We start from the raw sequence: 27,095 nt of genomic DNA on the forward strand, positions 1-27,095 counted from the left end.
CAGAATCTGTGTTATATTTTTATTAAAATTAACTATAATCCTCCGCCACTCAGCTGATTGTCCCATGATCATTATAATTCCCTAGGCAATGGATAGTAATAGAGTAGGACCAAAACACTTCTACAAAGACACAGAAATAAAGCATGTACTACGACCAATAAAAGGAAAAGGAAACCTAAACAAAAAAGCGTTTTCTCATTTTGCTTCAAATCTTAGAATACAAGCATGAAGACAGAGGATGGGTAACAGGTGGCTTTTTTTTTTTTAATGATCAACAACATTACTTTGTATTTATAGAGTATTTAACAGTTTTCAAAACATTTTTACATAAAGTATATTATTTGATCTTCACAATCTTTTTAGAAAGTTGGCAAAGCATTAATTTTTACTTTCATTTTGCAGATAAGAAAAATAAGAATGATGAAGTAAGTGTCAACAGCCACAAAAACAAGAAGGGGGGAGCAAGGGCTACAGTTACTATAGATGACATTGTTCAATTCCTTCATTTTATAAATCAGAACAAAAAGACTCAAAGAGGTTGAGTGAATTGCCCAAAGTCACACAACCTGAAATGAAAAAAATCTATGACTAGAAACTTGGAGTCCCCACATTTCAGCCAACGTTTATTCTACTACAACTGTAGCTCTTGACCCTGACTACACATTAGAATAACTGAGAGAGCTCTCAAAATACTGATGCCCGGAGTTTATCCATGAGCAATTAAATCAGCAGTGGGGACTACACATCGGTATTTCTTTTATATATATATATATATATGTCTATACATATATATTTCACATTATATATGCATATGTATGTACATATATAATATTAATATTTACACACATATTTCTTATAATTTACATATATAATATTTTCATTTTTATATAGATAATATTTCGTGTGTGTGTGTATTTAAAGTTCCCCAGGTGATTCTAACAAATAGCCAGGGCTGAGAATCATTACACTATATAATGGATTTCTTTTTTTTTTCTTTTTCTTTTTTTTTTTGAGACAGAGTTTTTCTCTTGTTGCCTAGGCTGCAGTGCAATGGCGCGATCTTGGCTCACCATTACCTCTGCCTCCCAGGTTAAAGTGATTCTCCTGCCTCAGCCTCCTAAGTAGCTGGGATTACAGGCATGTGCCACCACACCCGGCTAATTGTGTGTTTTTAGTAGAGATGCGGTTTTTCCATGTTGGTCAGGCTGGTCTCGAACTCCCAGCCTCAGGTGATCCGCCCACCTCAGACTCCCAAAGTGCTGGGATTCCAGGCGTGAGCCACCGCGCCTGGCCTATATAATAGATTTCATGTGACCAGCTGATGTCATAAGAGTCAATTCTTGAGTTTTCTGATCATTTTTTATTTTTTGCACTTACATAATAAAACCAGGAGAGAAGTTGCCCTCTGGGTTGGTAATGGCTATCCACAATGACCAAGAGTGTATCAAGTACCATGGAAACCCAATCTTTCATTGAAAGGAAATTAGGTTGAACCTGCAGATGAATTAAAAACATGAAATGATTACAGAGAAAACAAATCTAAAGATATTTCTAAATCTAGGGTGTAACTCCCTTCTATATTAAACAGTAAAGTGCTGTTATCAAAAAGAAAACTTCATCTGCTTGGACTATAAGCATGCACGTATGAGGTATACAGGTAGTTGACAAATATACATCCTCACCTGTGCCCCAAAAGAAATAAGATGTATCTTTTATGAACAAATTAGCAGAAGAGGATAGATGCTGCAAAACAGAACTATCCAAGAGCCCTTCAGAGCTCTCCTGCGTTGAATGAATTATAGTGAAGATAACATGGAGGTTAAAAGAACAGATGTGCAAAAAACATAATTCAAAATTTCTCATTTCTATGACTTCTTATTTGACAAAAGAGGCAATACGCAGCCCACAGAATTCAGATCAACATCTCTAGCATTTCTGGTGACTATTACCATTTAGTTGTCATTTCAAGAATCTTGACAACATTCACCCAATTCACTGAAAGATTAGGTAGAAAACATGAATCATCTTCAGTTTGAAAAAGAAGAGGAAGAGAACACAAAAACAAAACAACAAAAAAAACCCCACTCATTAAAAATAAAACTTGGTTATTAAAGTCATTCATGACCATGGATGTCAAAAGCATTCATTAACTCACATGGTAACTGGAATTATTGTAATTCCTTGAATCAAACAAGGCTGTCACATCTTCAGATCTTTTGTTGGTGGTCACATGCAGGTTTGAATAATGTTTGAAAGTTTCAACTTTAATCAAATAATGAGGTCTTGAATTTGCATTGAGTAACAGCCAAAGGCAAGGTCATCATGAATAAAAGCAAAGCCTCATCTTTGGACTGTGTGGTTTCTCAATGTGTGTTGGGGTGTGTTGGGGTGGAGGAGAAAGTAAGAGAGGCTGGAACTCAAACTCTGAGCTAGACCCCTTTATTATTGGGGAAAATTACTGTATAACTGGTAGTTCGACAAAAATAACACCAAAGTGAAGGGATCATAGAAAGGGGCATTGACATTTTAGGTTGTAGATCTATGCAGCATGTTGCCTCTGCTAAAATATTCCATGGCTCTCTGAAAGACATGAAACATTTCCTCTCTATAAAATTTCCATCTTTCTTATCGGTAAGATTCTAAGTTTAAAATTAAATTTTCATAGGGTAATTAACTAATATCATTCATGCAATAACCCCTTGGCCTCTTTCCCTTCCCTACATGTAATATATATCCATGGCTTTTGCCACACAGCACCTATTCTCTGTTTACTGGTAGTAACACCCTTTGCAGAGTTCCGTCTTCCCCACTGTTTGAAGGTTAGTTAAATGCTCAATCAAACTAGCTGTCCTACACTATCCAAGGGGTAGGCCTAGGACCCAAAGGACTCTGAATTTTAAGTGACACGAGGATAATAAATGACTGAAGTTGTTCTGGCCCACTGGAGGTGGTCTGCTTAGATGTTTCATTAGTACCTGTTGCCTGGACTACCCAACTTGCCCTGGTTCTTGTTCTTCCCAAAATACAGTTTTTAAGCTTTGCCTTTAATTCCACGGGCTTCTAGATTCCATATACTTCCTGTTCCTTTTTTGTTTAAATGAGTCATCAGAGTTGATTTTTTTAGTGTACCACCAAAAAAACCCACAACAAAAAAAAAAAGAATACAGATAGCCCATAAGATACTCATTGAGGACAGAGACAGACTGAATAATTTTGAATGGTTATTATAAATAAGAGCTTAGTATCTATGAGCTGTTGTGCTTCACATATATTATTAATTCATTTAATCCTTCGAACAATCCTATCTGGTGAGTGTTGTTATCCCTCCATTTTACAAATGGAGAAATAGGTTCTGAAAGAGGAAATTGCTACAAATAGGCCATAGAGGTAGTAAGTGGAAGTAATAGGATCTAAATATAGGACTTTCTTATTCCAAAGCCTATATTTTTAACGACTCAGTTATGTCATCTCTAGATGATGATAGCTACCAGATAATGAGACTTAAAACAAGAATAAATCCATGCCTTTTTATTTAGACAGATATGAATTATCCAAGAAAGTACATTAGAAATGAACTGTGGCCAGCTCACCACATGTTTAATTAAGAAATAACTGCCTTGCAAAAATGAATAGGCACTTTGTCATTGACATATACAAATAAAATGCAAAGTACATTTTTTTCAGTCAATAAACACTGCTTATTTATCATTTTGACAGCATTGTTCACTTTCAGTAAGCCTAGTTAACCTTGTAAGATTGGTTACCATTGATGTAATCACAAAAAGATAACCCCTATGGCATAAAATTGGCACCTTCAAATAGAAATGACCACTTAACTGTGATGGAGAAAGGAAAACAGAAAAGCAGCAAAGTTAGGAAGACACTAAGGCTCACAGCATAAAGGCCCATCAAGTACTATAACTTGGTGCCATAATCACAGAATCTAACCTTGTAAGCCCAGGGCCAGGCTACCTAAAGCCAGGCTTAAAAAGACATAATCAAAGCCAATTGTTTAAATCACCCCAACTAACCTCCAGGAGCCCGTCAGAGTCTGAGGAGAGGCTGGCTTCATGTCTAGATACGACGACAGCAAGGCTGCTTAGAGCTAACAGCGCATTGCCTTTCACTACCGGACTCTCCCTGTTCAAAAGGAAAAAAATTTCAACAGAGAACTTTGGTATTAACCAGGAGAAGAGAAAGAGCTAATATAGGAGGGCAGATGAAGTCAAAAAGCAACTTGTGTTCCTTCACAGAGTCTTGTAAATGCAGGTCTGTTTGTTCTGTTAGGCCAACAGTTTCTTTCCTTCCTTCTGACTCTACAGCTGTTTCTGAATTCTTCTTATCAATGTAGTATCGGTCATTATGCCTTTTTATAACTTAAAAATCCAAGCTTAGTAAGTTGTTTCTTCCCAAATTTTTATTTCATCATTTAACATTACATTTCCTAGGATCTCTTCTCTGTCATCTTTGGCCAATTTAAAATTATTGATTAGTTCTAAAAACATAACTAAGACAGTTATGTCAATAAGACCAGCAGAATAGAACAACCTTTGGCTTTTCTGAAGCACCGCTATGTTGAACTGGCTTCTAGCAAACCACTTCAGATTGCATACCTTACAACTTGACACATGGCAGCTTTTCTTACTCATTTTTATCCTCTCCTTCTTTCTCTTAATATAGCAAAACTATCAACCTTAAAGCCAGTTTGTAATATAATTTGGAGACCCCAGATAAGATGCAAATAAAAAAGGGCTGTTTTTAGACTATTTGGACTGAAAGTTGCCTTTTTACATCATCTAAATGGTAGCCTTCTAATATTAGCAATAAACTCTTAAGAGTTTGACTTCTGAATTTAACGTAAAAACCTGAACCTTTTTAATATACTCACCACTTGAAAATGTACATTTAATATTATTTCATAATTCCAAGCTGATCCTATAAAGTCCCCTATGGGACACCAATCAGATGCTCTAGGTTTGCCAAATCGGTTATAACAGAACTCCAGCAACAAGAGCACCCATATCATCAGATCGTTTAGTCCTCAGTCCTTTGATGTGGGTTCCCATAAATACAATGTTCCCCAAAATTTGGACTTCAAACCTGAATCTGAATTCAGTGCATGATCCAGGAACCACTTCCTGCTTACCTCAGGGCAGGACTACAAAAGATATGAGGGATAGGGAAGATTTTCAGCTCTGCTCCCTAAATGAGCCTAGTACCTCAAGTCCCAAGCCATAGTCTCAATTGAACACTTGAGTCAGTGGGTAGTAAATTGCTGGAGCACATGTGTTCTTCCATTTCTGCTTTCATTTGGTAAGAATGGGACTCAGGACTTGCCATTAACAAACCCTTCCTATCTATTCGCCCATCCTTCCTTCCCCCTCTCCCTTCCACTTTAGAGTGGTTAAGCTCTGTGAAGACTTGAAGCCTTGATCATTTTGTTCACCACCACCCCCCCCACCTCAATGTATTCCTCTATAAGGCCTGTCAAAAGTTAGTAAGACATCAACATTTATAACGGGGAGGGTTGGAGGAGAAAATGGGAAGGAAGCCTTGAGGTCTAAGCAGATGGCCCCAACCTGGGTTTTGCTAGAGTTCTACAAAGAGAATTACTGAGCACTCATATAGCTAATAAGAAAACACAAGGAAACAAGGTGGGATTTGGTCATTCCTAGGTACCCTAGCCATAAAATCATTTAACAAAAACAAAATTAAATCTTTTATTTCCAATATTATCTCTTTCTTTTAACAGAATATCCTGAGGCCTTTCCTACTGCAAAATGGTCATGAATCCCTAAAGGTGAGTTTTAAAAACAGTTCTAAATTTTGAGGGATCTGAGTGTTAGAGTCCCAGTTTTATTACTCTGTAGAAAACGTGAGGTCACTAGAATCTGAGTATCAAATGTCATAAAACAAATATATTAGACAAGATAATATAAAAAGTTCTTTTTAACCCCAAAATTCTGAAAGAGAAATTAGCCTCGTTTTTAAAACAGTACCAAAAACTATTTTATTTCAAATCCTTCACTAGTCTTGACATATCTGAGTATGTATTGTTCTTAAGTAATGGAGAAAAATTTATTTAAAAACACTGGTAATAATATATTTGGTTGCAGAATGAACACATATTTGGATAATAATCTTTGAATTAAAAACCTAGTCCACTCTATACAGTGCAGCCCTAGGCCAAATTACACATTTCACAAACGTACCATGACTAACTCTTGATCATCTTCGCATTCCCTTCATGCCTGCCACAATGACTTATGGATAGAAGGTACTCAATACATACTAAGTGAAACAAATTCAAGGAGGAGCTGGAGAGGTGGGAATCTATAACTGGTTCAGTAAAAACTCATCACCTTGTTGCTCAAATAACTATCCCCTACCAGTCAAACGAGAGCGACTAATTTGCATAATAACATGTCAGCTTCCGTAGAGTATTTATCTAGGCAACACCACTGACATTTTAATTAAATTGTCCTTTAAAACAAAATGATGTTATTAACCTAATTAAAAAGCACAAGGAAGGCTGAGCTACAATGATGCTTTCTTAGGCACAAAGTATTACATTACATATTAGTAAAGTGACTCAATACTTCAGTGATTTTTATCTTCAGGTTTAAATCTGTTTAATAAATAATAATGGAAATAAATTCACATCAATCATCAGGTTTTATACGTGTTCTGACTCTCCCTTACCCCTATACCTGAAGCTTTAAATGTTCTTTTTTTTTTTTTTTTTGGATGTGAAAATTTGCTAAATTTTTATTGACTCGACTTTTTTTTAATTGTTTTCACCTTCATTTATTTATTTATTTATTTATTTATTAAGTTTTATTATTATTATACTTTAAGTTTTAGGGTACATGTGCACAATGTGCAGGTTAGTTACATATGTATACATGTGCCATGCTGCTGTGCTGCACCCATTAACTCGTCATTTAGCACCCATTAACTTGTCCTAATGCTATCCTTCCCAACTCCCCCCACCCCTCAACAGTCCCCAGAGTGTGATGTTCCCTTTCCTGTGTCCATGTGTTCTAATTGTTCAGTTCCCACCTATGAGTGAGAACATGTGGTGTTCGGTTTTTTGACCTTGTGATAGTTTACTGAGAATGATGATTTCCAATTTCATCCATGTCCCTACAAAGGACATGAACTCATCCTTTTCTATGGCTGCATAGTATTCCATGGTGTATATGTGCCACATTTTCTTAATCCAGCCTATCATTGTTGGACATTTGGGTTGGTTCCAAGTCTTTGCTATTGTGAATAGTGCCACAATAAACATACGTGTGCATGTGTCTTTAAAGCAGCATGATTTATAAACCTTTGGGTATATACCCAGTAATGGGATGGCTGGGTCAAATGGTATTTCTAGTTCTAGATTCCTGAGGAATCGCCACACTGACTTCCACAGTGGTTGAACTAGTTTACAGTCCCACCAACAGTGTAAAAGTGTTCCTATTTCTCCACATCCTCTACAGCACCTGTTGTTTCCTGACTTTTTAATGATTGCCATTCTAACTGGTGTGAGATGGTATCTCATTGTGGTTTTGATTTGCATTTCTCTGATGGCCAGTGATGATGAGCATTTTTTCATGTGTTTTTTGGCTGCATAAATGTCTTCTTTTGAGAAGTGTCTGTTCATGTCCTTCACCCACTTGTCGATGGGGTTGTTTGTTTTTTTCTTGTAAATTTGTTTGAGTTCATTGTAGATTCTGGATATTAGCCCTTTGTCAGATGAGTAGGTTGCGAAAATTTTCTCCCATTTTGTAGGTTGCCTCTTCACTCTGATGGTAGTTTCTTTTGCTGTGCAGAAGCTCTTTAGTTTAATGAGATCCCATTTGTCAATTTTGGCTTTTGTTGCCATTGCTTTTGGTGTTTTAGACATGAAGTCCTTGCCCATGCCTATGTCCTGAATGGTAATGCCTAGGTTTTCTTCTAGGGTTTTTATGGTTTTAGGTCTAACATGTAAGTCTTTAATCCATCTTGAATTAATTTTTGTATAAGGTGTAAGGAAGAGATCCAGTTTCAGCTTTCTCCATATGGCTAGCCAGTTTTCCCAGCACCATTTATGAAATAGGGAATCCTTTCCCCATTGCTTGTTTTTCTCAGGTTTGTCAAAGATCAGATAGTTGTAGATATGCGGCGTTATTTCTGAGGGCTCTGTTCTGTTCCATTGGTCTACATCTCTGTTTTGGTACCAGTACCATGCTGTTTTGGTGACTGTAGCCTTGTAGTCTAGTTTGAAGTCAGGTAGCGTGATGCCTCCAGCTTTGTTCTTTTGGCTTAGGATTGACTTGGCGATGTGGGCTCTTTTTTGGTTCCATATGAACTTTAGTTTTTTCCAATCCTGTGAAGAAAGTCATTGGTAGCTTGATGGGGATGGCATTGAATCTATAACTGACCTTGGGCAGTATGGCCATTTTCACGATATTGATTCTTCCTACCCAGGAGCATGGAATGTTCTTCCATTTGTTTGTATCCTCTTTTATTTCATTCAGCAGTGGTCTGTAGTTCTCCTTGAAGAGGTACTTCACGTCCCTTGTAAGTTGGATTCCTAGGTATTTTATTCTCTTGGAAGCAATTGTGAATGGGAGTTCACTCATGATTTGGCTCTCTGTTTGTCTGTTATTGGTGTATAAGAATGCTTGTGATTTTTGTACATTGATTTTGTATCCTGAGACTTTGCTGAAGTTGCTTATCAGCTTGAGGAGATTTTGGGCTTACATGAACAAATCAGGATCATCCCATGATTGGTATGTCACTTTTTGCATTTAACTTCTAGCTCTGAACAAAACAAGCCATACCCCAACCCAAACCAGCCTGTGGCAGCTGTAGCTAAGGAAAGGGAAGCTAAGCTGGCAGCGGGCAGTGGTGAAGGCCTCACATTGGAGGAAGCCAGTGGGAAGAAGCAGAGAGGGTGACAGAATGATTTTTCCCCTGCTCTATCACCAATCTCTCAGCCTCCAGACCTAAAATATCTTTTATTCACTTGCTGCCATTCCTAGTATTGTCAAGATTGCTTTATTAAAATAAGGTCTATAAGATACTTTGTAAGTTTTGATGAGAAGGTAATACCATGAGAACATGAATTAGTTTTACTCATGTAAACGTATTTTCTTTAGGTATTAGTCACGAAGTGATGCTTTGTGAATCTGAAAATTACAGTCACACTGGAGTAAAATTTTAGAATGGCAAATTGCAATATCTACTAGACAGGAGGAATTATAATTTGCTTTAGGAGAAAGTTGGTAGTTTCTTCTGCATTCAAGCTTTTTGCAGCAAATGTCAGAGCACTGCTTTTAATAGGATATATGTAGACTATATAAGAGAACAAACTATTACAGGTAAAGGTCAAAGACAGCCTGCATTCTCATCCCAGCATCCCCTCCTCCTCTGATATGCAACTGAGCCCTCTCCCACTACGTCTGCAATTCACCAAAGTGGAAAAAAAAGACATGAATGAGTCTCTATCTAAGCTCTCTGTACTTTAGTTTTCATTTTATCAACAGATATTTCCCAGTGCCTTCCATAGGACTGAGTCAGGGGAGGATTATCACTTCTATTTCTCTTTATCCAGAAGACATGAGACTGAACAGTGATAATCTGCTGAGATCAGACTTCACAGTTAAGTGTCTGTTTAAGAAATTATTGATAGAAAGCTAACTCTAAGGTAGATCATTTTTTGTTTTGTTTTTAAGGCAAAATCTATTTAGCTACAGAAGGTTTTGCGACATGAAAAGGATAAACTATACTACAATTAAAAATTTCTAGATGATATGGACTTTTAATAGACATGAAATCCTCTAGGTCAAAGGTATATCTATGTTGGTTGGAGGCAAGAAAGAAAGGAGTCAAACAGAAATGGCAGCAGTTAGAGAAGATGGTGGAAGGGAGTGTAACCGGCATGTAACTTACTGCCAGGAACAATTAGTCAGCTTGTCAGTTAACAAAGGAACCTGAAGAGATTGTTCAAGCAAGTTTCGGGTATTTTTTAGTGAGAGCTGGCTTAAGGTAAATAAAAAGCATCAAGGCAGTGACACTCAAGTAATTTTTGTTAAAACAACCATAAGCATATGACTAAAAGTGCTTTTTTAATGGGCCTTGGCATTAGTTTTTAGTATTTAAAAATTCAATTTTTAGATATGCTGAACCCAATAACACCAATGGAACAAAAGGAAGTACCACCAACATAACTCATATTAGCAAGGATTCCTTTCTTTTTTTTTTAATCCCCTCGAACTAAATTACAATCCTTTAAGTTTAAGCCAAAGCACATGTCATCTGTTAGGTATACAGCAGGGGCTCAACTTCAGTGACTCCTGATGTAAAAGTTATATGTTAGTAGCAATCCTTCTGTATTTTCACAAAAAGACATGTAGTAAGAATTCACCCACTATAAGAAGGGTAACGATTAATTTTTTAAAAAAATAATTGAAAAGTACTCTAAAATCCTTGAAATTATGAAATGCCCTAAAAGGAGAAAATGTATGTACCTGCCAGGAAAAGGTATTTATAAAAAATGTTTCATAAAAGACTAAATGGATCTTACTTTGCAGCTGCCTTGGTGATCTCATCAGTCAGCATGTCTCTAACCCTGCAATAAAGATGGAAAATAGATGAGAGTTTATGTTAGAACAAGAAATCATTCCTTTCTCTTTTTCATCAATTAATAAGAACCTCCAGCAATGGCTCCAGATCTTAAAACTATACACGTAGAATTTCAGTATAAGGTGAAAGAACTGTAATAAGGGCTCTGCTTTAAAGATAGCTTCATCTTCCTGTTCATAAGGTCACTGAGTGGAGGCAAGGAGGAGGTGAATGTGTAACTGAGGGGGGATGTACAGATAGCACTGTAACAGTATTATCTCGGACAGCATGGTGAGTATACAAGTGTCCATTATATTACTCTCTTCAATGGACTGAATGTTTGCATACCCCACCAAATTCACATTTGAAATTGAATCCTAATCCCCAATGTGGTGGCATTTAGAAGCCCAAACTGACTAAGACAGTCTCTCTTTTTTACATGAGAGCTCACCAAAACATCAATTTACAATTTTCAAATTGTACATATGAAATAGTCGCTATGTGTTTATAGAAAATGCAATTTCAAACTTTGGTTATATAGTCACAGGAAAGCCAAAAGAAAATAATTATACTTGTGGGTCAGAAACAAGGTAGGCACAATTCAAATATTTACAGAACCTAATTTTTTAATTCAATATAGAATTTTCAATATGAAGTAAAAAACAACCACTTGCTGTCAAATTTACTTTTTTAAAAGGATCATTTTCAATATACACATTGAATTTTATAAATTCGAAGGTTTTATAAATATTGTTAAAGTTGTTGCATTTAAATATAAATTATATTGACATTCATAAATATTTGCATTTGATATATAATAAAATCTTAGCTATTCAGCACTCTGAGAATGAGTCACTCTTAAGAGGCAAGTTTTTCAGACAGGTGCAACACCTCCTATAGATCTCAATCTTCTATTGTTTAAAAGCATTTGACAGCAAATTTCTCTAAAATGTACTGTTTAATTTCTGTATTCCTAAATGGAATATAGTCCATTCAATGTAATATTTCATTGGTCAGTGTGGAATATTTACAAATGATGACCTATGTATACTTACATTTAAGGTCAAACCTTCCACTTGTGCACTAAAGCTATCTCTCTACTCCCTCCTCTCTGCTGCATCACAAATTTTTCCATCTCTACTTGTATTATTTCCCTTAGGATGTGAACATACTGTAGTATCTACCCTCTAAAAGAAGAAAGCAGAACAAGCCCACCAGCTATTGCCCCATTTCTTGGTCTGTTATACGTCAAAACTTGTGTAAAAGATTATGCTTGATGACTCTAGTTATTTCCTTCCACTTTCTCTAGATCCTTCTAGAACCTGGCTTTTGTCTCAATATCTCTACCAAAAGAGCTCCTGTCATGACCACCAATTATTTTCAAGAGACTGAATCTAAATGTTCAATTCTCAGTCCCTATCTTCTGCAGCCTAACAACAGCATTTGACACAGTTGGTTGCGCCTTAGAATGCCTTCTTTCCTTGGCTTTTAAGATTTTACTCTCTTTTGGTTCTCTTTCTACATCACTGATAACTAATTTTTCGTCTGCTTTATTGGTTCCCTCTTCATCTTCCCCACCTTTAAATATAGAATCAGGGCTCAATCTTTTGAAATCTTCTCTTTCTTTATTCACTCCCTAAGTGACCTCATCCAGCATCATGATTTTAAATGCCATCAATATGCTGATGTTTCCTAAATTCACCTCTCTAGCCCTGAGCTCTCCCTGGAACTAAAGACTAGTCAACAACCTGCTTGCTGTCTCTAATTGGAGGCTAATGAGGCATCTCAGGCCTACGTCCAAAATCTGATTCCTACTCTACGCAGACCTGCTTTTCTCTAGTCTTCCTTGTCTTAAATGGAAATGCCATACTTTTGTTTAGAGTTAAAATCTTGGAGTATCTTTGATTGATCCCTTTCTTTCACATCCTTCATTTCAATTATTAGCATTTATAACGTATGATATCTGCCTTAAAATAGATTCAAAATCAATTTACTTTTCCACACTAACATCCTAGTCTAAAACACTATTATCTCTTGCCTAAATTATTGCAATGGACTCCTAACCATGCCCCGCAGGGTGTATTTTCAACATAACAGCTGGAGTGGTCCTTTTAAATCATGAGTCAGATTCTATGATTAAGATCTGCCAATGTTTCTCCATCTCACTCACAAAGTCCTCTTTGTGCTGACAAAGATTCTCCACCCTGCAATCTCCCGAACTTCTCTACTCTCATGTCCACTACTTCCATCCTTGCTCTCTCCATGCCACACAGGCTTTGCCAGGTACACTCCCAGGGCCTATGATGAATTCACTGTTTCCTCTTCCTAGAATGCTCTTCTCCAGATATCAGCTTGGCTCACTCCACCACTTCTTTCAGGTCTCATTCAAATGTCATATTATTAAAGAGACCCTGAACACCGTACAGAAAATGGTAATGCCACCCCTCAACCTCCCTCAAGCCTCATTCACTCTCTGTTCCCTCTATCGTACTTTATTTTTCTTCCATGAATCAACTTCTATCATATTCCATTTGTTTATTTGTTTATTACAGGTTTCCATCTACTCAAGTATAAGCTTTGGAGGGACAAAGAAGGGGCTTTATTCACTGCTGTTCCTCTGTGCTTAGAACAGTGCCTGGCACATGACAGACACTCAATAAATACTTTTTGAAATAATAAATCAAGTGATGACTTTACTTAGATTTGGGATTGTGTTCCAATTAAGTGAGGATAAGGAAGAGCTCACTTCAAGGTAGCTTATTAGTTACTGCAGGTTTAACTATATCTTTTTTTTTTTTTGGAAAGACAGAGTTTCGCCATGTTGCCCAAGCTGGCCTTGAACTCCTGGGCTCAAATGATCCACCTGCCTTGGCCTCCCAAAGTGCTGGGATTATAGGCATGAACCACCACATCCAGCCAAAATCATTCTTAAGAAACTTCTAGGGACCTAACTCCTTTATACTCATATATACACAGCCCATGAGTTTTCACCAGGAATATGTACTGATAGATCTCTCTATATATTTTAAAGAACTTAGCGAATATACTACTTCACCAATTATCACTTTCAGATGATTAAATTTAAAATAGACGCAAAAGATAAGAGCAAATAGGATACAAAACCCTCTAATCCTAAATCCAATATCATAATGTTTTAAACTTCATTGCCATTTCTTGATAAATCTAGAAAATATGACTTAGAATACAATTAATCAAATACATACACACAGTTTCTCCTTTTCTACATGAGCCAACTGTCAGTAAATGAAAACCTATAATTAAATAATCTTCGGACAGATTTTTAGATTAAAGCAACCTGTGGTTGTAGGCAAAGCTATTTAGACTTTAGGCACTTTACTTACATTTAGGCTGGTGAAACACAAATCTGATAGAGTATTCTTCTCAACCCATGAAACAGTTTAAGTTGCTTTTATGAGCCAGCACTAATATATTTCTAGATGATATAGTGGGAATTCCCTAGGAAATGTCTGCCAAACAAATTAAACCCATGACACGGTAAAGTTGCTCCTAATAATTATGTCTTGGGGAAGAGGGGAGCAGAGGAGGGGAGAAGTAATCCTTGACTACATGTGAGGTAGGAAAGCAATGAACAGAGTGGGAAAAACAGAATTTTCCATTCAAAAGCATATAAAATAATCAGTTACAGGTGGAAAAGGGAAAAAGCAAACTGTTTCCACATTGTTTTAGAACGTGTGTATGTGTTTGTGTGTGTGTGTGTGTGTGTGTGTGTGTGTGTGTATGTATAATTTATAAATAAAGCTCTCTATCTCCTATCTAGGGAATACACCTATCAGCTCTTCTGTCATTTCCCCTTCAGGCTCACATATAGAGGTTAAACCTGCTAATCTTAAAGCCTTTAAAGTAGTTACCTTTCCCCTCATAGCTCACTTCCCATGACAAATAATGGGCAGCTGAACATGAACACTTACCAGAGCCAGGCTGTGCTTTTTTTGTACTGCACCTCCTCAGGTTCTTCTTTTCCATGTTTTAACTGCAACTCCAGCTCTCCTAGTCTTCCCTGCAAAAATCACAGCATAAATCAGCATGCGAACTCGATGGCTGAAGTGATCTTAAAATTTCTTTGGAAAACACAGATATATCCTTTTCCATTTGGCCTTAAGTGTTCTGGATAAGACATTAGATTATGAAAGAGGATGTGTGAGGAGAAATCATCACATCAATGCTCAGGTATTTCTACATTCACCAAAGAGGTAACATCCTAGAGAAGTTGCATGTTTGGCAAATTTAGTGCAGAGAATTTAATTTTGAGATACCTACTGAATCAAATTTGAATTTCAGAGACCCCATTTAAAAAATCTCCTACATGCTAGTGATCTGCCTTTGTTAGCAACTGATAATTTTAGCTAACACCAAAATATATGAAGATTAGGGGCCATACACCAGTATTATAACAGAAAAGTAGAAAACAAGCTAAAGTATGTAACACTTAAGATTCAGGTAAGATATAAGTTATTCTCCAACAGCTCTACATTACACTTCTTTTTTTTTTTTTTTTTTTTTTTGAGACAGAGTCTCGCTTTGAAATTGCCCAGGCGGGAGTGCAGTGGCGCGATCTCGGCTCACTGCAACCTCCGCCTCCCGGGTTCAAGCAATTCTCCTGCCTCAGCCTCCGGAGTAGCTGGGATTACAGGCGCGTGCCACCACGCCCGGCTATTTTTTTTGTATTTTTAGTAGAGATGGGGTTTCACCGTGTTAGCCAGGATGGTCTCGATCTCCTGACCACGTGATCCTCCCACCTCGGCCTCCCAAAGTGCTGGGATTACAGGCGTGAGCCACCGTGCCCGGCCTCTACATTACACTTCTATTTCTTGAGTGAACTTATAAAAATAGGTACCATAATTCCCAAATTCTAGCATGTGAAAAAAAATATTGCTAACATTGTTCCTTTAAGTCCAAGGCCTTTAAATATGTATTATCTTTTCCATTTTTTTACTCAGAATTATTTTAATCAGATGCTTCCCCCTCTACTCCATCACCAATTACATTATCTAAATTATCTATAATTAAAATACTGTTTGTCGATGGGCCCTAACTTGGACAAGAATTCAGCAGTGTAATGCCCAACCATTATCAGAAGTAGATGTGCCAGTTTACATCTCACAAGGAGTAAACAAGAGTTCTGGTTACTTCATATTCTCACCAGCATTCGGAATTACCAGGCTTTTAATTTTTACCATTTTGGTGGATATGAAATGGTCTTCACTATGGTTTTAATGCTATTTCATTGTTTACTAGTGAGATTGAGGATCTTTTCATATCTTCTTAACTATCAGGATTTTTCTCTTCTGTCCATTTCTCTACTAGCTGTCTTTTTCTTATTGATTTTAGAGTTCTAAGATATAGTGTATAGAAGAAAAGTATGTATCTCTCCATACTTAGAAAAGTGATACACATTGAAGAGTTAAGGACATGGGCTCAGAATGCCTCAGCCTAATGCCATTTACACCTACTGGCTGTGTAAATTTAGGCAAGTTATTTCACTTCTCTAAGCTTTAGTTTCCTCATTTGTAAAATGTGGCCAACAAATATCTTGTGGTATTAAAGCATCACATTAGTGCCTGATAACAAATAATAGCTACCGTTATTAGATTTGTTGTCAATAACCAAAGATCTCTACCTCTCTCTTATTTTCTTACAAAACCATCTTTCATGAATTTATCTAAATATCTCCTGAAATAATTCATATTTTTATCTGTATAATCTCATGGAGTAAGAGGTCCCAAAAATGTAATATCCAGACTATAAAGTTATATGTCCTTGTACTTCTCACAGTTGCTCACCCTGTGAGGTCAAGGACTATTTATCGATCTACAGAGTTTGTGTATTTAGCACAACTCCCGACTCACCATACCCTGGGGCTCACCAGTTCAGGCACTCTGAGATGTAACGGACACTGTATTCACATCCTTCATAGTTTCTTTGCTTCAATCATATCAATCCTCATTCTCCATACTTTCAAAGATAGAATTCTGACCCTTTCATTCTCCCCTTTGTTTCTTGGAAACTAGCAAGATATTAATATTGGCCTCCTAGGAGTCCATGCAAAACAAAGTATAAAACAATTTTTATTGCCTGTCTCAGTTATGCTTCTTAAATTACGCCTCCTTACTCCTAATACATTTCCTACAATGCTTTTCCGAAAAAGGCAAGGAACAAGAAATTTAAAAAATCTGTTTAAAGATAAACAAAACACAAGAAAACTAGAATACATGCACCTTCTTAAGAAGGCCTACCGTTTTAATCTTCCCTGCAGTCACAAATCAGCACGACCATTCTATTGTGACTAGGTAGTTTTCATGTTTTTTCTTTCTCTGAGTCTCTGTTCTTTTCTATCCTCTTTTCTGGAATGTCTCCCTAATTAATCCCTGCCACCCACTCTATGTTGGGCTATTTACTCAGATCAATGGCGCCTTCCAATTCTTGACTTACTGGTAATAGAGAGATCCAGCAGCATTCAACTCAGTCATCTCTGCTTTCTGATTAACATTTTTGGGAAAACACTTACTGGGAGTAAAATGGCTAAAGTGATCACCTGAATTGAGATTTTTTTTGGATTGCCTGTAGATTCCAATGATTAACCTGGCTATCCCCTCTGATTTTTAATATTTAGCCTGTACCATAAGAACTTGCTGATTATAGTAAGCAATTTCACCTAGCTTCCTACACATTTAAAACAAAACAAACATACACACACAAAAAAAGCAAAAAAAGTATAAATTGCCATAGAGTAACTTACTGGAAGCTGCAGTTCCTGATCTGGGCTCTGATTTCTGGTTATTTGGCAAATAGCTGGCCAATTCATGAAATATGTCTACAGTCAATTTGCTTTCATACCTCTCTCCTGTTTGAGGTCATATTCACAATTCCAAAGAGCCCTTTTCAAAAAGGCTGGAGACCTTAACCTCCACAGCATCCCAGAAGGGTAACAAGATAAAGACTGCAGATGGCTCCTAACCAAAATGGCCTCTGTACTGTCAGTTGGCTTCTATCTGCATTTTTCATCTTAATGGGAAGAAATCTAAATACCTCTCCCCATGTCAACCACTTTGATATATTTATAGTTAAAAACCCCAAGTTCCTATGGAAAAATTAGGTAAGGCTTGAAGCAGACATCTAAGCAGAATCTACAAGTAGTGTTCAGATCTCAGACTTACATCCTAATTAGCCTCCAGGAAGTAATGGAAAATGTACCTTTTAGTGCATTTCCTAGGCTTAATTGAATAAAACATGGCTCCTCTAAATGATCCTCTAGTTTAATGCTAAAAAATACATCTAGCACCAGATGGAAGTAACTGTAATTCCTGTACAGAAAAAGTGTCTTCTAGGACCGAAATTCTTGATATAGACAAGGAGTCTGGCAGTTGCTCCAATTATTCTAAGATACCATAAACTCTATTTAAGTGTGTGGACTCATTTAAAAAACTTGTTTAAGCATAAATGCATCAGTGTACTTTCAAGTAATAGTGATAGCCTAAATCACACTGCTGTACTTTTAAATAATACCGCAAATCTTATTTTAATCCATCCTTTCACTTTCTCTTCTTTTGTCACCAATTCTCAATGGAACTGGACTTACTAGAAATCCAAAGTAAAGGGATTTTAAATGATAAATAAAGATACCAACCATCACCTTAATAGCAGAATAATTGACCTGCATTGCTAAAAATTATGAAAAATCTACAGGTTTTTCATAGATCAAATAGATTTGCCCTTTAAAATATTAAACAAATTTGCATTATTCATTATAACAATTAATAACAGTGTTAGGGAAAATACATGTCACAGTGGAAAACGCTAAGGCTCTGGAGTCAGGTTAAGTTCCTGTATTTTCATTTAGTGCTTGTTGGGTTCCTGAGCTGTTTGCTTTGCTTTCCTAGCTAACCATGCTTTCCCATCTATAATCCCATTATACATGGGGTTAATAACATCTACTTCAAAGGGTTTCTGTATAAATTAATTGAAATAATATATGTTAAGTATTGGACACACACTAGTTACTCAACAAACCATAGCTCTTATTTAAAAATTCATGGCTTTTTTTAATCAATTGCAAGTCATCTGCAGAATTATACTATAACCCTATTCAATTTAGCCTTTCTTACACTAAGAGCTAAATAGAATTCTTAGTTCATTCTGCAGGAGGAGGAGCTCTTCATCCCTTTCTCCAGGTGCCCATAGCATTCTGAACATCCTTTATTAATGCATCAAAGATACTGTACTGGAATTGCTAGTGGGCATGTTAGCCTCTCCCATTGGACTGGGAGCTCACTGTGAGGAAGGAGTGCCCTCAGTATCCCACACACTTAGCATGGGACCTCCCCAATAAAACATGTTACATAAACGTTTGGTGAAGAAAAAATTCAACATTGCTTGGGGAAAAATGAATGTGAGAAAAAGTACATACTCTGACTTGCAATCTTATGTTTCCTGACTAAAAACTGTAATTGGCTGTTAAAGAAATATAGAGACATGAGTCATTCATTCATTCACTCATGCATTTATCCAAAACATGCTGGGTGCCCAGATGCTGCTGAAGATAAAAATTGAGTAAGGAAACAATAAGCAAAAGAAAACGATGGTTCCAAAGGAACATCTTTAAAATGCAGATTACAGTACATTTAGGGGATCTTCTAAAACTGTTTGCTCTAAGTTTGGCTGGTAGACTATGTGGATTTAAATCACCTGGCAGCTTGTAAAACATGGAGATTCCTGGTCCCCTATTCACTTCTAATATATCAGAATCTCTGAAGATACATTAGTGTTTTACGAGTTCTAAGATCTGTAAGATGGGTTGTAAAAAGGTTTTGAGATTAGAACACCATTGCCCAGACAGTCATTCCTCTCACCCCATTCTATGCCCCACTCTCACCCCGCCCACCTCATTTTATAGGACAGCTGTTATCTCTAACCACAATACCACACTTTTAAGCCTCCACGGAAATCTTATTCTGGGACATAAATTACTTCAGTAACATCGGATTTCTCCTATTATCCTTAATAATCAATTTTAAGCTACAAAAAACAATTAAGCTAGTTGTTTTCTTGTATTGTTAACTGTATATTCCCCAACTGATTAAAATTATTTCTAATTTTAAAAATTCACAAACTATAACTTATAATATTATTGGATCAAATAAACTCAAATTGAGTATATCTCATTCATTTAGTGAGCACCTAGTATGTTTAGACACTTATGTCAGGGCCAGAGACAACAGAGCTCCTGTCCTTAGGAGTACAGAGACAACTGGAAGTCCTCGCCAAATAACTAACATGATAAGGGCTTCAAAAAGGAAAGCTCAGATACAAGAAGGGCATATAATCCAGTGGGGAGAGAAGTAAGGCACATAGTGCCTGACCAGATAAATTGATCTAGAGAACAAGTAGAAATTAGGTGGGTAAAGAACAAGTAGAAATTAGGTGGGTAAAGAGGGAGTGGCAGGGTCAGAGACAGAAAGAATAGTGTGTATAAAAGCTAAGAGGTTAGGGAAGACATGCTGAGTTTAGGAAAACAAAGAAATTTAACAAGACTGAAACATAAAAATATGGGGGAAGGTTTAAGAGATCAGGCTGGAGATGTAAGCAAGTCCAGCTTGAGGAAGCACAGGTATAATGGAAGACAATGAGCTCAGTTTGGGATGCACTCAAGTCAGGTGCTGTGGGGCAGCCAAGTGAGGATGTCCAGAAGGCAGCAGGATGGAGGAGACTGGCACTCAAGAGGGAGTTCTGGATGGGACACATGGATTTGGGGGGCATTGATGTTTAAGTGCAGCAATGCTATATATATATGCCTCACATTCTTTTATGAGTAAAAATAACCATTACATTTTTGGTAGTGCTATTTTCCCAAGTGCTTTTATATTAAATACACATTTGCAGCAAAACATGAGATAAGGAGACATTTCGCCAAAGCAAACCTATCCTGTGGCTTCATTACCTGTAAAATGGCATGATAAGCTCGATTCATGTATGCAAGCCAGGCCTGTGGAAGAAAAATCGCACGGTGCCACTCTGAAAGCTGGATATGAACCTGTGGGAAAAATGTACCACAACATATTAGGCTACACAGTATTAAAAAAGAATAAAATTAAAACTGTTTCATCAGTTCTTTCTTTTCCTTAAGTGGTTTAGATTCTGAAAACAATCCAAATCAGTCTAGGATCAGAACCACAAATAATATCTTTTGGATATTCCTAAGGAGAAGAGTTTAGAGTCTTGTGAAGACAAAATAAAGTAAGCCTAGAATTTTGTAAATTGAAGCAAATAAAATCCTACAATAATAACAAGTTAAAATGTACATGTAATACAAATCTACCCTCGAAAATTAGGGGGAAACTCTGTAAGGCCTCTTGCCAATGTCAGGAAACTAGGCATTGTCTAACAAACCCCCCCCTAGTAATTTTAAATAAAAATAAATATTGCTCATATCCTGGATTTCCAATATGACCATTCTGAAGTAATAAACTTATATTGTCAACAGAAATATCATGTTGTATAGAAACCACAGTGGTAAGAGCATGCAAATGAGTACTGCACACAGCAATTGTGCACACCACTAGATAAATGGCCTTTAATCAGTGTGGGTAAACAAGAGACAAATTATATATACCAACATGCAAACCCTGTTTCTCAATAGAGGCCCAGACAAAACATCTGGTTCTCATAGTCATTTCTGTTTCTACCTATTAGTACATGGCTATCTTGCAACAAATCTTCCCAAGGTCTGCTTCTGTTAAAGAAAGATCAATCAAGAAAAACAGTCACAGTGCATCACATTTCATGATTCCTGTAACACATCCAAAGTCAAACAGCTAAAACTTTAGTTTGTGTCCTACAGACCAAAAAAAAAGAGAGCGAGAGAGAAAACAAATCTGTATGTAATTACACCAGAATCATGATAACTAGTGTTTAAGGACATTTTACTGTATTATAAGAATTAATATTCTCAAGTGCCTTGTGATAGGGAAGATAAGAAGATAATAGCCTCTCTGAATATAGTTGGTTCCCATGGCCTCTAGTATGTTCTTTAATCCCAGTCTTAGTGAGGGCCTACTATATACAAGGTACTGTGGAAAGATGAGATTATCAATCAGTCTGTGTCTGCAGAGACTTTTCCACCTAGTGAGAGACCCAGAAATGGACACAAATAGGAAGAATCCACGGGAATAAAAAGAACAAAGAGATTAATTCTTACTGCTATCTATTACTTCTCATGGCATTGCTGTTTTTAAAAAAAAAAAGAATCTCAAACAGTATAAAACAGATACTCAGCCATGAAATGAACTTAAAAGTAATTATAAAGACAGGACTTTTCCTGAATAAGTACTACAACGAGCAGGGTGAGGGCAGCCTTGTCAATAAGTCAACATAAATCCTTGAAGGAATGAGTCCTCCAGCTCTTGCTTCTTCTCCTGTTATCCAGGTGGCAAACTACAACCTAGGCTCTATTTCCAGCTGGCAAGGCATTAATCAGGTCTTGGCTCTGCTCTTTATTTCCAAAATGTGGGCAATTTTCTTCAACTTTTTTCCTATCAGTTCTGTTCCCTTTTCATAAAATATATTAATTATCTTCGAGCCCTATTTTGACAGCTGGATTTAACAGAAACAATACTCAATCACCACAACCAAAATGTTTATCTCTTACTTTACAAGCTTAAAATATTTTTAAATTTTTGCCGAATAATCCATAGATATCATTGTACTACTGAGAATACCCTTAGCCTCAGCAAATTGGCAAAAAGAGCAATTTGCAAGGAAGACAATGGTCTCGCAAATGCTTTTTAAACTTGAGTTTAAAAAAGAAAAGGATTATGGAAAAAATGTAAATGAAAATGAACAAATCAAATGTTTAGCCTCTAAACATGAAAACATTCATGCCAGGAAACCTATTTAAAAGGAGGTTATAAACTCAAGGTTAAAGCTAATCCTCTTCCTGCTGCTTCAACCACAGCTGAAGGTGGGTACAGGAGCACAGTAGAACGCTTCAGCCTAGAAGCCAGCCTGAACTCCCCACGTTTTATGGGATTATACCCTAGTTTTAGTGTTCTATGGAGTCAGCTGTGCACAAATCTCTTTAAAAATGCACTTTCTTGCTTTTTCTCTTAATGAAGAGAGACTTTAGAGAAACAGCTTGAAGAAAGTCATGCCCTTACATTCCCATTGTGTCACAAGCAAAAAGGACTTCCCTGACCATTTTTAACAAAAACACATTTTAGAATGCTATTTCAATTTAATATACTGTATAGTCAGCCACATTGCCTACATTTTAGGTTAATGTTGCTAGGGTGAAAAATAAATTCAATTAGCATTTATAAAGTATAACAATTATGTCCAATTTGCTATACTTGTGAGAAGCCTTTGAAAAAAATCCAATCAACAAAATAAGTTCAAATCATGAAGTTGCAACCTAGTTATTCAGCAGATGATAAAGTAGGGTTCTCAACCACTGTCTCATTCAGTTTTAATGAATGTGTGAAATTTTTTTCTATAACTACTCATAGTCTTGCAATGACAGCTATCTGATGGAGCATTGACATGAACAGTCCTATGGCTTAGGGAAGACTAACAGTCAAGTTTCAATGTGTAAGAGGCAGTGAATTATAATGAAATACTACACATGTGCCCAAAGAAGAGACCACAATAGGAGTATATACATGGGAGGGAAGAATGCTAATGAGGTGAGGGCAGGGATGCGAGAAGGTTACAGGGTTAAATAGGGTGGTTAGAGTAGATCGTGTAGAGAAGGTAAGTATGGGCAAAAACTTGGAGGAGGTGAGGATGTAAAGACCAAAGTAAGTGCTAGTGGGAATAAAAAATGGTTCAGCTGGTATGGAAAACACTTAATGGTGGTTCCTCAGAAAGCTAAACATAGAAATACCATATGACTGAGCAATTCCACACCTAGGTATATACCCAAAAGAATTGAAAACAGGTATTCAAACAAATCCATGTATATCGATGTTCATAGCAGCACTTTCACAATAGCCAAAAGGTAGAAACAATCCAAATGTCCATCAATGGAAAAACTAGAAGAATAAAATATGTAATATGCATATAATGAAATATTATTCAGTCACAAAAAGAATGAAGTACTGATACACTATGGCTGAACCTTGAAAACATTATGCCAAAGTGAAAGAAGTCAGGCACAAATGGTCACGTGTTATATGATGTCACTTATATGAAATATCCAGAATAGGTAAAGCCATAGAGACAGAAAGTAGATTAGTAGCTGCCGGGGGAGAGGGGAAGGAAGACAGGAAGAAAGGAGGAGGGAATAGAAAGTGACTGTTTCATGGGTACATGAAAGGAGGAGATTGAAATGTTTTGGAACTAACATTTCCAAATAGAGGTGACAGTTGTACAACATTGTATATGTACTAAATGCCAGTGAATTGCACACTTTAAAATGGTTTGTTTTATGTTATGTGAATGACACCTCAATTTTAAAAAATGGTAACGCAAAGGTCCTGGGCAGGCACACAACTGACCTGTTTGAGGAAGAGAAAAGAGGCCAGTCTAACTACAATAGACAAAATGAGCAAAACAGAGAGTAGAAAGAGAAAAAGTGAATTAACGGGGACCCAGAGAATTCAAGGCCTTCTAGGGCACTGTTCAGGACTTGCTTTTATTCTTACTAAAGAGAGAACCATTATAAGCTTTTGAGAAAAAGAATTACATGATCTAATTTATATTGTAAAAGGACAATACTGACTGCTCTGTTGACAATAGACTGTAGGTAGCAAAGGTCAACACAAGAAAACCTACTCAGACGCGACGTCAACAATCCAGGAAAGAGATAAAGGCAGCTCAGACAGAGCTTTATCAGTAACACAGTAGAATGATGATTTTCAAACATTTAACTATGTAATTTTTCTACCCTATCCCAAATTCAATATAAAGTAAAATGCCAATATATAAGACAAAAAACCGAAGTAAAATTTGTCTAGATGAAGTGAAGATGAGGCTAGGAGCTTGAAGTTCAGCCCTCTTGGTCATGTGAGATTGTTAGGAGATGGAGGTGGGGAAAGGGCCTGACTAGAAAGGAGCATGGGGAAATGTTTGAGGGTGGTAGAACCTTCTCATCTTGACCGTGGTGCTGGTTGGAGGAATGTGTGCACTTGCCAAAATTCATACAACTAGACAGTAAAATGGGAGAACTCTAGTGTATTCATATTATACCCAAATAAAAATAGAATTGAAAATACCTAGTTTAAAAAAATCACAAGTTTTAGAACATGTACTTCTCAAACTTTCACCTCTCACCATCTATTAGACTTTGCACACTTCTTTGTCATCATCATTCAAAACCCACTCTTCCTGTTATCTTTCCTGTTCCCATCAATATTATCTATCAATATTCCAGTTACCCAAGTTTGAAATTTCTGATTTATCTTGGGAATCTCCCTTGCCTTGAGACTCAATTCTTGAGTCTACTTCTGAAATATTTAATATATATGTCCCAACTTTTTCCTTTATTGGTTTAGTCCTATCTGATTCCTGCCTAGATTACTATGATCTAGTAACTGATCTCTTATCAGCTTAAAATCTTTCCTTGTCCTAACACTTCCCCAATGATGCTACCCTTACTGTTAATACATTAACTCAGAACTTTCCAAAACCTTTGATGGCTCATTAAAGAATAAAGCCCAAACTCTTTTGTATAATGTTCAAAGTCTTTTAGAATTACTTTAAGAAATAACTGCTGGCCAAGACCTTTAACCAAGTTCTCCACCTGATGTCTTGCTCCTCTCTTTTATATAACCTACATTCTGGCTGCATTGAATTATGAACCTATTCCCAAGCTTGTCTTATACTTCACAGGACCTTTGCACTCACTGCTTCCTCTTCCTTGAATGACCGATTTTCCTCTCATTTCTACTTACTGAAATAATTTTTCTCATCTCCATACTTCCAGTATATATGTGCCTCTCCCACAACACTCCACAGATTCTGTCTTTAGATCTTAATCTCATACAATCCTAAGGAGCAGAGGTCATGTTCTATTCATGCTGGAATCCCTCCCATGGTACCCATAACAGTGTCTTGCACATAAGTGTTCAATTAAGTACCTGCTGAGTTTAACAGAATTAAATATGTAGCATTCTCTTTAAGACAAATTCCTATCGTGTGAAAATCATACTATCATAAGCAAGTATTTGCAGAAAATTATGGTGTTCAAGTTGTGATCATTCTGGAAACACAAAATTTAAAACTTTTTTTAAATAGGCACAGAGTTGTTGAGAAGACAGTTTTGCAAATTTTACAAAAGCAAGTCTAAAATGTTCTAGCCAGGAAAGGTTTAATTCCAGATAAAAACATATTGAATGACACAGTAAAATTTTAAAGCAGATATTATAATTTTTATATATTGAAATTCTGTAAACTTTTAAATCTGTATGATGTAAGCTTTAATTAAGTATATTTGAAATACTATCACAACAGGAAATGTTCTGCTTAGAAACATAATTCGCAATTGTAGGGGAATGATGGGAGAGAAAATGAAAAGGTAATCATGTTTCCTCATACATGTTTTACTACAAGGGACTACATATCCATCTAGTTAGTTAATTTACAGTTCAGAATACTTTGTTCAAAAATTTGTTATTGCATTCCACCTCTTGAGTGATCTTAACAAAATGCTTATTCCATCTACAAGAAAATACTCATTATAACAGCCCTTCATTAAATACTATAAATCAGGTAACAAACTTTGATGGCATTCTTTGATTGTCGAACTAGAAAGGGATTGGAAGAGTAGCATGTAAAAATTGACAAGTAAACTAAGTATTTGCTGTTAATTTTAAAACCCCAATCTTACAAAGGCATTTTTCATGCTTGCCACATGTAAACGTTATTATCAAAATAAATGTATTTAACTTCAACTGCTACCCAGACACACATATGCATACTGAACCACTACATTTAGCTTTATGAGACACACACACACACACACACACACTGTTTCCACATTCCCAGAAAAAAAAACATTTGCAACTGGTATTAGAGAACCCAAAAGCCACTCAATATCCTATTGTTTATATACAAGAAATAATGGGCTTCAGTATTCCATCAACAGTAATCTTGTTGGGGCAAAGTAATTTTTTGTTAGACCTGTCCTCTGACAGATAGTGAGAAGAAGAGAAGGGAGGACACTTTTTAAAGTAAAATGACACTCATCTCTTTCTAGGTGTTTTCTGGAAATTTAACATTCTCTCCCCAACCTTTTCTCCTTCCTTCCCTCTTTCCCTCCTCCTCTCCTACCTCTCCACTGTTTCCAATCAGGGTAACATTAGCTTGAAAGCTGACAATTCAGTCACATCTCAAGCAACCATTTATTCTGTTATTTAATAGAAGGGGAGAAACCCAGTTACCATAACAACTCACATCCACATGGTAATTATGGAGTATCTAAAATACAGCAAACCATACTTTTCACAGTATTTTCTAGGGGGAAT

The 27,095-nt window shown here is 36.5% G+C and overlaps 1 protein-coding gene across 4 annotated transcripts in view; it reads right to left on the reverse strand.

Moving 5' to 3' along the window:
* The window catches only part of FOCAD (focadhesin), a 312,606-nt gene that overhangs the window by 70,560 nt on the left and 214,951 nt on the right, over positions 1-27,095 (reverse strand). For all 4 annotated transcript variants that reach the window (XM_019034046.4, XM_063696326.1, XM_055351762.2 and 1 more), the window contains 5 exons: positions 20,576-20,668; positions 14,550-14,638; positions 10,562-10,606; positions 4,032-4,140; positions 1,378-1,494 (listed from right to left, as the gene is read on the reverse strand). In XM_019034046.4, the coding sequence (XP_018889591.3) occupies positions 1,378-1,494; positions 4,032-4,140; positions 10,562-10,606; positions 14,550-14,638; positions 20,576-20,668 (453 nt within the window). The remainder of the gene's footprint in view (positions 1-1,377; positions 1,495-4,031; positions 4,141-10,561; positions 10,607-14,549; positions 14,639-20,575; positions 20,669-27,095) is intronic.

This window comes from Gorilla gorilla, chromosome 13 (genome assembly GCF_029281585.2).
Source record: "Gorilla gorilla gorilla isolate KB3781 chromosome 13, NHGRI_mGorGor1-v2.1_pri, whole genome shotgun sequence".
NCBI classification, from domain to species: domain Eukaryota; kingdom Metazoa; phylum Chordata; class Mammalia; order Primates; family Hominidae; genus Gorilla; species Gorilla gorilla.